A 14,139-nucleotide genomic window follows, 5' to 3' on the forward strand; every position below is an offset into this window, starting at 1 on the left:
CCAGGCTTTGTATGGCTGTATTCTGTACCATGGGAAGATTTCACCAAGATATGTTTTAATATAAAGTAAGTACATTGAAATGTGAATCTTCACTCTTCAGCATATGCTTCTGAAAGCTGTAGTACTAGGGTATTGGACCGTGTTAGCCATTGTGAATGTAATGAGAAGTCAAGCAAAATGGCATATTTTATTGGCTACCTAAAAAGATTACAATATGCAAGCTTTTGAGGCAGCTCGGGCTCGTTCAACTCGTGCTAAAATTTAACACATTACAACATGGTTTAAATAGAGACAAGAGTTTTATGGCCAGATATGAGGATTGTTTTCATTTCTCGGACTGACAAGGACAACCTGTCTACAGACCCACATTGTATTGAAAAACTCATAAGAAACTTCAAAGACTTTTTTGGACAGTTATCTAATCCAAAGATCTTGACTATACATTGTTCTCCTCTCTTGCTAAGTGAATCTTAGCCTGGAGAAGTCTATTAATTTTTTCATTAAAGATGTCTGTCTTAAAGGTTTCAAATGTTGTATATTTCCTAGTCTCTGTATAAACACGGGGAACTCCAGCTTCTGTATTATATCTTGCAGGAAGAAGGGACTGGAGTTGCCTCGAAAGCTTGCATATTGTAATCTTTTTTAGTTAGCCAATAAAAAGTGTCATTTTGCTTGACTTGTCACTTCTGATAGCTGCAATAATATCTTAAGTACATGTTGAAATTTTGTTAAGGTAGACGTGTGATGTGTATATTAACATTTTTTAGGTCTGAGACAATGGTTAACATTGTCCATTGTGAACTGGCAATCCACATCGTCAATGTAAATAAAATCTGTAGGTGGACTCCAAGCATTTGCTGAAATTTCCTCAAAGAGACAGTCCTCACATTTTTTTTTTTTCCTTTTAATTTCGCATGCCTCACAAGAAAGTTTTTGAGCACTTGTATGCACTCGTTAGCTAATCGCTTTGTTGCTAATCAGGGGATTTCTAATACTAATTTCTTTAATTTGTTTCAATTTCCAGTTAATTTTACACTACAAACTTTCAAGCAAACTAAATATGAGTGTACTTGTCATGGACTTCTTTCATTGGTCAGAGACATTTTTTATAAGGACATAATATCACAGAAGGTCGATAACAATTGTTTGTGTACCACTGAATTTTCCCAAATTATTTGGTTTACTTGTCAAACAAAGCTTAGTGAGGAAAAAACATCATCAAACAAGTGGAAGACTACTTGAAAATTATGCATTACTTTGCTTGGTGTGAAGCAAACACATTTGAAATCGGCTAGTGTGCAAACAAAACACAGCTTTGCTTAGGACATGTGCTTCACAGTAGTGTGCAAGATAGTGTGCGCATTGAGCAGATGGTCCGTCTCATGTGAGTCCATCACTTTCCTAGTCTAAGATTAGGAGGTTCGCTCAGTCTCACAAGACACTATTGTTTGATTCTTGCCCCCTCTGTATGCATTTTGATTGACCTAATCACAAGTTTATTTATAATTGCTTGAAAGAGGGGAGATTGGCCTAATCAGCTGCTTGGTTTGCTCTGATGGACTGGTAATTCTAAGAATTGTTTTATGCGAATTGTGTTACATTTGTACCTAGATGCATTTTTATTTGTATCTTTTTATTGCTTGTAATGCTTCATGTGTACTCACATGAGAGTCCCTGTTACCAACAGCAGGTGCATAGTCGGACTACCATATCATGCTCAGTTTCCCCCATAATGCACAACATTTCATGTAGTTAGATTGGCCCTGTGTTGGATCGCTTGCATGCCTCATTGTAAACCGCTCCAAGGTTTACTTGGTACTGCACCTAGACCACCCTCAGTACAGTGATTTTGGTCCGCACCAGGTTGCAATTGGTATCCTCGCATCTAACTAAACAAACCAAACTTTCATGGACATCACACCAGAGTTTAAAAACCTGGTCTTAATTAAACTAGTTGTGAAGGTGTCTATATTCATTACTGGAGGCGTGTGATTAAAACCCACACCTGTGTAGACAGTATATGAGGTGCATGGATAGAACTGGTAATTATTCGTAATCTTCAAGCATACAGGGTGAGTCAGATTATGTTAACATTTGAACGGCGGAAACAATTTATTCACATTACGTACTTCATATGTGCCCGATGATTGACTGGAATGTCTCAACCTGTTGGCCATCATGTTCAACACACAAAAACCAATGAGCAACAGTACCATTTAAAGCCTGGATGCACATTTTGCAGGGAATAGATGATAACACAGTCTGTATTCTGCCCTTCAGGGCATTGATATCATGAACTTTCCTGCTATAGATGCTCTCCTTCGCTATACCCCATAACCAGAATCACAGGGTGTCAAATCAGGGGAGTGTGGAGGCCATGGCAATGGTCTACCACGACCTATCCATTGACCTGGAAAGGTGTGGTTGAGGTAAAAATAATCCCATTAGTGTTAACATACACTGTGTGCACAATTATTAGGCAAGTGAGTATTTTGACCATATCATCATTTTTAATGCGTATATTCCAACTTCAAGCTGTATTAACTTGAATGCTTATTGGATTTAAGCACGTCAGGTGATGTGTATTTGTGTAATGAGGGAGGGTGTGGCCTAAGGAGATCAACACCCTATATCAAGGTGTGCAGAATTATTAGGCAGCTAGTTTTCCTCAGGCAAAATGGGCCAAAAAGAGATTTAACTGACTCTGAAAAGTCAAAAATTGTAAAAAGTCTTTCAGAGGGATGCAGCACTTTTGGAATTGCTAAGATATTGGTGTGTGATCACAGAACCATCAAACATTTTGTTGCAAATAGTCAACAGGGTCACAAGAAACGTGTTGAGAACAAAAGACGCAAATTAGCTGCCAAAGATTTGAGAAGAATCAAACGTGAAGCTACCAGGAACCCATTATCCTCCAGTACTTTCATATTCCAGAGCTGCAACCTACCTGGAGTGCCCAGAAGTACAAGGTGTTCAGTGCTCAAAGACATGGCCAAGGTAAGGAGGGCTGAAACCCAACCACCACTGAACAAGAAACATAAGTTGAAACGTCAAAACTGGGCCAAGAAATATCTGAAGACAGATTTTTTTTCAAAGGTTTTATGGACCGATAAGATGAGAGTGACTCTTGATGGACCAGATGGATGGACCTGTGGATCAGTAATGGGCACAGAGCTCCACTCCAATGTGGAGGTGGGGTACTGGTATGAGCTGGTATTTTTAAAGATGAGCTAGTTGGACCTTTTTGCATTGAAGATGAACTCAAAATCAACTCCCAAACCTACTGCCAGTTTTTCGAAGACACTTTCTTCAAACAGTGATACAGGAAAAAGACCATGATTTTTATGCAGGCCAATGCTCCATCACTTGCATCGAAGTTCTCCACTGCGTGGCCAGCCAGTAAAGGCCTTAAAGATGAAGGAATAATGACATGGCCCCTTCCTCATCTGACCTAAACCCTATCGAGAACTTGTGGGCACTTCTTAAACGCTAGATTTACGGGGGAGAAAAACAATACACCTCTCTGAAGAGTGTCTGGGAGGCTGTAGTCACTGCTCCACAAAAGCTGATCGTCAACAGATCAAGAAACTGACAGACTCCATGAATGGAAAGGCTTATGACTGTTATTGGAAAGAAGGGTGGCTATATTGGTCATTGATTGATTGATTTATTTTTTGAAATGTCAGAGATGTTTATTTGTAAATTTTGAGGTGTTTGTTTATTATTCTCACTATAACAGATGAAAATAAACAAGTGAGATGGGAAAATTTTCATTTTTCCTTTAGTTGCATAATAAATCTGCACACTAATAGTTGCCTAATAATTGTGCACATATGTATTCTCCTGATGATGTTCACACTCACATTTCCGTTGTGAAACATTCAGGTTTCAGGTTTATTAACATTTTGGATTGACTGATAGCACTGTGTTTGTTCCATATTAAAATTAATCCTCAAAAATACAACTTGCCTAATAATTCTGCACTCCCTGTAATTTTGACTCACCTTGTGTGTGTGTGTGTGTGTGTGTATGTATATATGTGTATATATGTGTGTGTGTGTGTGTGTGTATATATATATATATATATATATATATATATATATATATACACATATATATATACACATATACACACACACACACCGGATTCCAAACAAGTTGGGACACTAAACAAATTGTGAATAAAAACTGAATGCAATGATGTGGAGATGGCAAATGTCAATATTTTATTTGTAATAGAACGTAGATGACAGATCAAACGTTTAATCCGAGTAAATGTATCATTTTAAAGGAAAAATATGTTGATTCAAAATTTCACGGTGTCAACAAATCCCAAAAAGTTGGGACAAGTAGCAATAAGAGGCTGGAAAAAGTAAATTTGAGCATAACGAAGAGCTGGAAGACCAATAAACACTAATTAGGTCAATTGGCAACATGATTGGGTATAAAAGAGCTTCTCAGAGTGGCAGTGTCTCTCAGAAGCCAAGATGGGTAGAGGATCACCAATTCCAACAATGTTGTGCAGAAAGATAGTGGAGCAATATCAGAAAGGTGTTACCCAGCGAAAAATTGCAAAGACTTTGCATCTATCATCATCAACTGTGCATAACATCATCCGAAGATTCAGAGAATCTGGAACAATCTCTGTCGCAAGGGTCAAGGCCGTAAAACCATACTGGATGCCCGTGATCTCCGGCCCTTAAACGACACTGCACCACAAACAGGAATGCTACTGTAAAGGAAATCACAGAATGGGCTCAGGAATACTTCCAGAAACCATTGTCAGTGAACACAATCCACCGTGCCATCCGCCATTGCCAGCTGAAACTCTACAGTGCAAAGAAGAAGCCATTTCTAAGCAAGATCCACAAGCTCAGGCGTTTCACTGGGCCAGGGATCATTTAAAATGGAGTGTGGCAAAATGGAAGACTGTTCTGTGGTCAGACGAGTTACGATTTGAAGTTCTTTTTGGAAATCTGGGACGCCATGTCATCCGGACCAAAGAGGACAAGGACAACCCAAGTTGTTATCAACGCCAGTTCAGAAGCCTGCATCTCTGATGGTATGGGGTTGCATGAGTGCGTGTGGCATGGGCAGCTTGCATGTCTGGAAAGGCACCATCAATGCAGAAAAATATATTCAGGTTCTAGAACAACATATGCTCCCATCCAGATGTCATCTCTTTCAGGGAAGACCCTGCATTTTTCAACAAGATAATGCCAGACCACATTCTGCATCAATCACAACATCATGGCTGCGTAGGAGAAGGATCCGGGTACTGAAATGGCCAGTCTGCAGTCCAGATCTTTCACCTATAGAGAACATTTGGCGCATCATAAAGAGGAAGGTGCGACAAAGAAGGCCCAAGACGATTGAACAGTTAGAGGCCTGTATTAGACAAGAATGGGAGAGCATTCCTATTTCTAAACTTGAGAAACTGGTCTCCTCGGTCCCCAGACGTCTGTTGAGTGTTGTAAGAAGAAGGGGAGATGCCACACAGTGGTGAAAATGGCCTTGTCCCAACTTTTTTGGGATTTGTTGACACCATGAAATTCTGAATCAACATATTTTTCCCTTAAAATGATACATTTTCTCAGTTTAAACTTTTGTTCTGTGATTTATGTTCTATTCTGAATAGTTGGCACCTCCACATCATTGCATTCAGTTTTTATTCACGATTTGTATAGTGTCCCAACTTTTTTGGAATCCGGTTTGTGTGTATATATATATATATATATATATAATGTATATGAATATATGTGTGTATACAGTATATGTATGTATATATATGTGTGTGTATATATATATATATATATATATATATATATATATATATATATATATATATATATATATATATATATATATATATATATATATATATATATATATATATATATATATATATATATATATATATATATATGTATATGTATATATATATGTATATATATATATATGTATATGTATATATGTATATATATATGTGTATATATGTATATATATATATATATATATGTGTTAAAACCAAGCACACCATTGTTTTTCTTGTGAAATTCCCAATAAGTTTGATGTGTCACATGACCCTCTTCCTATTGAAAAAACAAAAGTTGGATCCAAAATGGTCACCACCCATCTTGAAAAGCTTCCCCCCTCACATATACTAATGTGCCACAAACAGGAAGTTAATATCACCAACCATTCCCATTTTATTAAGGTGTATCCATAAAAATGGCCCACCCTGTACATATATACATATATATGTGTGTGTGTGTGTGTGTGTGTGTTCGTGCACACACTTTGGCGTAAAAAGTTTTCACTCCCCTTGAAATTCAAATTTATTGATTCAGTATTTTAAATGTGAGCTCTTGTGCTGTAACAATGCATTTCCAAATTCCAAAAAAAAAGGTTTCTGCAGATATTTAACTGAAGAAGAAAAATTCAAAAGTTAGTGTTTGCATAAGTATTAAAGCCCTACACATTAATACTTTGTTGAGAATCTTTGTGCTCTAATAACAGCCTTGATTCATTTGGGATAGCAATGTACCAGTTTTACACATTGTTCAGAAGTGATTCTTTCGTATTCTTCTTGGCAGAATTTATAGAAATTCCCTAGGTTGGTGGGGTGGTGCCTCTGGACAGCAGTTTTCAAATAGTGCCTCAGATCCTGCCATGTGCATTTCATTGACTTTGTTTCACATATCAGCAGAATGCTCCTTAGGCCAGGTTTATACTTCGTAAGACGCAACACGTGTTCCTGCAGCTGCTACTGCTGCGCTGTCAGTGTATTTTTTATACTTGTGCACATACTTTATGTAAATCTGGAAAATTCCACCAGGTGCAGTGTGAAATATCATCACAATAAGAAAACAATGTTTGGCTTTGCTTTGTTGTTAATTGCCTGAAACATCCATTAAATTCCCAGGACAGTTTGCCAGAATATCTCTGAAAAATATGGATGTTTTATGATTACATCTATCAATCCAAGCACAAGCCCATTCCAGCAAGTATCAGGCACAAGACAGAAACAATCCCTGGATAGGGCATCAGCACATCATAAGGTAAATACAAGCATACATATACGCTAGCGTCATTTTAGCATCACCAAATCCCCAAACCTGCAAGTCCTTGGAAGGGAACCAAAGCACACTGTGGAAACCCAACAGGCAAACATGCAAACTCCAAGGAGGGAACGCCAGGGACAAAAGTCCCTGGAAGGCAGCACCGCTGCCACCCCCACATGAGTAATTATTGATAGTTTAAATTATTTAAATGAAGTTAAAGATTTATCTGTAAAATGTAACATATATTCTTTAACACATTTCATCATGAAAGTGATATCAAGTATAGATCTAAGGATTCTAAATGTGCAGAGAGCTGGAATATCATACATTTAATGTGTTCTGTGTGGCAATTGCTACCTGCTACTGCACTGGGTTGCCTGAAGCACCTACCATAGCACAACTCTGTTGGATTTAAGATGACGTTTACGATGGTCTACTAAAATGACAAAGAAAAAATGTGCCCAAAAAAAATATATAGAAAATGGAATGTGAGACCTTTAAATTGTATGACATGTATGACATAGGTAATAAAAGTGTCTCATATTCCCCATTATGATGGGGAATATGAGACACTTTTATTACCTATGCGAGAAATAGATTAAGAAAAGCACCACAAATACAGTACATCTGTATGTCGGCATTTAATTTTGATGAATGCTTCACCACATCAAACATCAAAGCACACACATTGATTCATCTGCAAAGGAGCTTGCTATCACATGTTGATAGTAAACAAAGGCTCATTTTCCAACTTGAACACACTGATCCCCCAATTTTTTGTTAGTACTGCAATTTGTGCAGGCATCGCGTTAATTTCTGAGGACGTTCTCAGAGGACGCGTCAAATGAATTCTGGGTACGTGTGGTAGTCGTGATGCGTGTGTGTACACGTTCTGAACATGAAGCATAAACTGACCCTTAGTCTTAATTTTTGCAATGCTTGTCCTACAAAGACTATTACCCTTAAAAAGGATGTTTTTATATTCATAAAGATATAAAGAGCTCAAAATTAGTACCTAATTAAGTTTCATTATGGTTAAATGACTGTTACCTTTGTGTCGTTTGTGTAATTTATCATTTGTGTGAATCTGGATCTTCCTAACTACAGAGGTTTAAATACTTATGCAAGCACTATCCCTTGTGTTTTTATTCTTCAGTTAAATATCTAGAGAATATAGATTATTTTGACTTTGGAGATGTATTGTTACAGCGTAAGACTTTACATTAAAAATAATGAATGGATAAATGTGCACAGACCTTTTGTCATGCAGAAAATTTTGATGACTTTTAAGAGGATTGAATACTTTTGCATGCCATTATATATACAGTATGTAAAAATTTGTATTGCATATATAAATGCTGAGAAACATGATCAACTGATTCTTTGAATGTAACCTCTGCATTTTTAATCAGTTAAAGATATTGATTTTTACGGTATATTCATCCAGTGTGCAAAACCGTGAACCTGTCCTTAGAAACTTACATTTTATAGAAGCAAGTCGTATATAAGAGAGAGAGTGTAAATAATAAACAATAAATACACACATAACATCACCACAGAAATTTTGTATTTAATATATGTTAGTGTATGTTGTGTTGAGGATAATGTGAATAATTTTTTGAATGGATTTTGTCTATTGTTGTTATTTTTAAATTTTTTTACATTGTAGCAGATGTCAGTCTGCTTTACAATAGAGAGAGTTGAAAGTAAGTTAATTTGCATATCATTGACTGAATGAACTTTGCTGTGGCCTGACACTTCTTTCTTTGTTATCTGCAGTAATCCACCTCTGAGTGAAGAAATGCTGCCTTCTGGCGACTGGATGTGTCATCGCTGTATGGTTCGTAGAAAGGTAAAAAAAAAAAAATGCAAATATTTTAGCAAGCCTAATGATAACTGTAGGGCAATCAGTGCTCTACAAAGTTGCGTGAGTGGTAATATCAAAATGTTTAATTACTCATTTTATTTTGGTTGATTGTGAAAATACATAAGATGGGGTCACTTATGTAACTTTTACCAAGATGTACATTTTATTCTCACCCTTAAACTTGTATCTCCTGTGCCTGTTCATGCATGATAAAGAGTCAGAGAGGCGGAGCTCATCTTAGTAGTACCAGTCACAAGACATCCACCCATGTTGAATAGGGCATACAAGTACACCAAGGGGTACACTTGTATACATGTCTTTGTATGCTCTTTTATACAGTGGAGTTTTTATATAAAAAGCTGTCTAACTACATCTCTTGGGATAGTTGGATAAAATTAATATGTGCCTAAAAAGCATGATTACAAGGAACACATGTAAATATCATTCAGAAAACAACCCAACCAGGAATCTAAACTGGGTAAAAGCAAAACTGCTACTCATTGTCTCGCAGTGCACCCATTCATTTTACTTAATTAAAATTATTACTTCTCCTTTAGTATATATATTTTATCAATTACATTGACCAAATAAAATACAAATAACATCTACGAATTAAGTATGTGATCAAGTCATTGAAAAGTGCATATAGCATCATTCGGTCTGGAGTTGATCATGGAATAAATGCTTTGCGATATAAGTAAAAAAATTGTGAACACAGAACATAAAAACTGTAAAGTTCAGAAGTCAAATTCTATCCATTAATGTATTTTTATAGTCCGCGTATCCACTTAAGGGATACTTGGGGGGGCTGGTGTGATTTCTAGGAGCATTGGTGGATTCAAAGTTGACACCATCTATGAAGGATGCAGTAGTCCACTGCAGGGCACTCTTTCACATGCACCAGCATTGGCTTATAAGGGGCCAAAATTGTTGTCAAGAAAAACAGTTGTAATAGCTCTAGAGAAAAAAAAGTGTACCTTTTTATTTTCTAGCAGTTATGACAAACATAACTTAACAGTAATATTTTAAAAGCAACTAAAAACCTAATTTATGATGAAACAAATAGCAATTATAATAAATGTTTAATAACAACTTGATATTTTAAAGAGGTCCTGTCATATGCCTTTTGGCTTCCAAGTCCCTTGTTTATAGAGGAAACATGCAGTTTAAAGCTCATTGATACAAAACTCTTGGCCCACTTTCCATCTCACCTAAAGGTTTTAAGCGCTGACTGTACTTTTTAAATACAGTGTATGAAGTATGACTTTATACTTTTCAATTCTAGTTATTACTTTGATAAGTGAAACGGTAGAAACAGATTATGGATTTTGGAGATCCCACGTAAGAGTTGCATAAACACAAACATTAAAATGTGGCATGGTAAAAATGAAATGCTACTAATTTGGTAGGTGAGAAGAGTGGTGGAATTGAACACTGAGCATGAGCATCCTCCACAAAAAAATAATAAAATAACATAGAAAAAACATATGCCCTGAAAATGTTGATGTAGCAAGCAGTGATAGCTTGGTGGAGCTGGTTGAAATTGGTCTAGAGAAAGACTTAGCAGGTCGGGGTCAGGAGGCAGCCAAAACACTCAGAAGCAAAAAAAATAAACTACTTCCAAGTTCAATGAATGACTATTAAGTGAGGAAAAGTGTCATGTTTTCTGTTTTCTTTGCTGGAAAGTATTTAGTTTATTTTTTCGTTCTTAGGCATAGGAGCATTACCAATGTTATCTGTAGTCAGTTGTGTGTACAGCCTGTTTATTGTCATAAGATCTATTTTATATGACTGAAAAATTGTCTGTAGTTACACCAATTTCATCTCTCGGTTGTCATCTATGTAATTCCACATTATTGCAATATGCCTCTCAGTTAATAGCGCGGGCAAAATGTTAGTAGTGAGGGCAAGCTTATGCTGTGTTCACCTGCTATATAATAGATGGGAAATTAAAGCTTCCTGGTGGAAATTTCACATGAATGTCATTTTGAATGTTAATTCATGTCAAACAGAACAGGCATTTTTGTGGTTACAAATGCTAACTCTGGAAATTCCCATAGAACACCGTATCATTGGCAGTAACTAGCTGGATTTTCAGCACTTGCGTCTTCTCAATAAAGGAATGTGTTACCTTCGCTCAATGTAAATGATTAGCTGCTGACATCCTCTGCTGTCAACCACGTTGATGGGGAACATTTCTTGGTGTATTATTGTACACATCCTCTAACCATATATTTGAACAGTTTCTTGCTCTTGCAGATACCTTGATAGGTTACTGTAGTCTAACTTTGCAAGCAACATGCTTGCTTAGTTTGTACTAACATATTGTAGTGTGTTTTAGCTCATTTTTTAGTGACCCTTGTTACCCTTTTGCTGAAAATACTCCCATTTTGGAGGTGTTTATAATGCACCACATTTTCACTGCACTCTTCTTCTGGATGTAAAATGATCTGGCACGTAGCTTTATATGTACCAACTCTTCAAATTATCTGTGTATTAGACTTTACAGTGCAGAAAGACAACATACATTTCCCAACACAAATTTAGATTAATTTCATTAATAAAATTAATTGGTTTAAAAGTAAGTGAATGCTTCAAGACTGAAAACAAACAGCCTAGATAAAGCTGAGTAACCACAACATGCAAAAAACTTGACTGTGTATATCATTACCATTTACTGTAATACTTCTAAATATGTCATTGCTTCAAAGTGTATGTGTAAAACTAGATTAACTGAACATTATATGCACTATGTTTGCTTTATCACTTGCTTACATTGTATTTACTTTGTAATAAAAGAAAAAATCTTCACATTCAATTTTATTTATTTATTTACTAGGGGTCTTCACCCCCTACTTGCTTCACTCGTCAACCCACTCCCGGCCTGCTCTACGCACCAGCCACTTTCGTCTCTGTGGATTTTACTTTCACCAAACGACAAATCTTTTAATTCTTGCGGAAATGCCTCATCATTGGGAAGAAACACTACTTTTCCCTGATGGCAACACAAATTAGACGATCTATAAGTCTCTGACTTAAAGTTTAAATCCGAACAATATATTCAATCTGTTTTTGCTGTTCCTGGGGCTGGGCGGTCTCATGGTCTGGAACCCCTGCAGATTTTATTTTTTTCTCTCCAGACGTCTGAAGTTTTTTTTGTTTATTTATTTATTTTGTTTTTTCTGTCCTCCCTGGCCATCGGACCTTATTCTTATTCTATGTTAATTAGTGTTGTCTTATTTTAATTCTTACTTTGTCTTTTTTTCTCTTTTCTTCATCATGTAAAGCACTTTGAGCTACATTATTTGTATGAAAATGTGCTATATAAATAAATGTCGTTGTTATTTCACAATAATAATTACCGTTTGCGCTAATGCGATCTTTACTATCAGTTTTTTGAGACTTTAGAATTTTATTACTTTCATTATTTCTAACCTGCTCTGCATGTGTAACGCGCCAACGTTTTTGAATACTTTAAGACGTTTTACTTTGTCATCTACTCTTTGTGTTTTATTTCCGGCCCTGGACGTGGTTACATCTCTTTGCACAACGTCTCGTCTCGCAGGACGTGAAAGTATCTCTCTGAAAAGGTTGTGTCTCGTTCCTGCATTTTTTTATTATAATAGAGAGATTTCTTTATTTCCATTCCTGCTCTTTGAAATAATAATTAGAAATTACTATGCAGTTTAAGGTAACACAGCAAGACTGCAAGATATCTCTGACACACAGAGACTCACAAATAAGAGCTTTTAGTTGATGCTAGTTAATGATTTATTTTTGTATTGAAATGCCATTTTCATGCTACAGACAAATGTGTATTATTGGAAGGTACACATGTGAATGATGGGATAGATGCCTAAAATGATTTACTAAATAAAAATTTACCATATCAGTGATGCATAGAGCGGTATACTATTAAATTTGGTGTCACTGTGGATCACAGAAATGAATGTATCAAACGGTATAAACATTACTTTTTGTTTTAAGTCTTGTAAAGCTTTTACAGTTTTGTGTTTAAACCAATCTTTCAGGCACCATATAAGAATCATTTTGATGTTGTAATGGCATTATAAAAGCAGGCACAGGTACTTATTCCTCGTAATACATTTTCACAGATTAGACAAATTTACATTTTTGCAAGTAAACTGATTAAAACTTGGTACACCACTGCTCCTTTTTGTCATTTGTGACAATGTATGTGAAGTTAACACTGTTCATTTATAAGGGTAAATTTGCCTTGGTTGAAATAGCCTTATATAATGTGAATCTGCCCACTTAGCCTGAATTGGAACCATTGTCGGCAAAAAAAAGTAGATTAGAATGAAAATTTGTGTGCCATTGTAAATGAATATGTAATGTGGGAGCAAGACTCAGCTATTTGACTTCGTATTTATCACATTTTAGCTGTTTTTGAAATATATTTTAGTTGTTTTGCAGGCCCTCATGAAAGAGGGTTAGGAAGGAATAGTTACGTGTAACAATCAAATACAGGTACTGTACTATTAACTGACAAAATATTTTATATGTCCACTAGATGGCATTGATAGTCTTTTGCGCATAATATTATGAATGAACTTATAATACAGGAAGTTCTGGCAAATACAGAACTTTAAACTGTAGCCTTTTTTGTTGTGTTTTTAAGATTTCAATTCCTCAGATTCTGCAGGCGTTTATTTTTCATTCTTAATATTTTGCAAAGTGCTAACAAATGTCTTCCCTCATATTCTAATGGAATATATTTTGAGAAAAACGTTCAGAATTAAAAACAAATTTTAAGCAACACACATGTATGCTTTTTGCTAAGGTATAACCTGATTGATTGAAATTATCACTGGACCAAGTTTAATCTGTCTATGAATTATTTTAAAAAGTTAATTAAAATATATATTTTTAAATATTTTATATTGCGTTAGTTTATATTCTTGGACCAAATAAGACTTTTTAAAATTGGACACAAAAGTCTGAAATGAATGTTGATGTTCATTTCAGAATTGAAACACTGACTCTTGAAATTAAACTCGGCTCAAAATTGGTATAAATGTGACATGGCACTGTGTGATTTGTAACTCTTGACGTTGGTGTGTGTTGAACTCCAAACAGGCTTGGCTCTTGTCATGCTCAGAATGCTGCAGCAGTAGGCTCCTGGGCCCTCACCCCTATGACTCTGTGTCAGAAGATATAGTTTAATAAGTTTAATTGATAAAGTAA

At 35.9% G+C, this 14,139-nt stretch overlaps 1 protein-coding gene across 1 annotated transcript in view; it reads left to right on the plus strand.

Annotated features, from left to right (window-relative positions):
* Positions 1-14,139, plus strand: part of phf12b (PHD finger protein 12b) — a 63,833-nt gene that overhangs the window by 26,910 nt on the left and 22,784 nt on the right. The window contains exon 3 of the mRNA XM_039756708.1: positions 8,844-8,916. Within this exon, the coding sequence (XP_039612642.1) occupies positions 8,844-8,916 (73 nt within the window). The remainder of the gene's footprint in view (positions 1-8,843; positions 8,917-14,139) is intronic.

This window comes from Polypterus senegalus, chromosome 6, assembly GCF_016835505.1.
Source record: "Polypterus senegalus isolate Bchr_013 chromosome 6, ASM1683550v1, whole genome shotgun sequence".
NCBI classification, from domain to species: Eukaryota; Metazoa; Chordata; class Cladistia; order Polypteriformes; family Polypteridae; genus Polypterus; species Polypterus senegalus.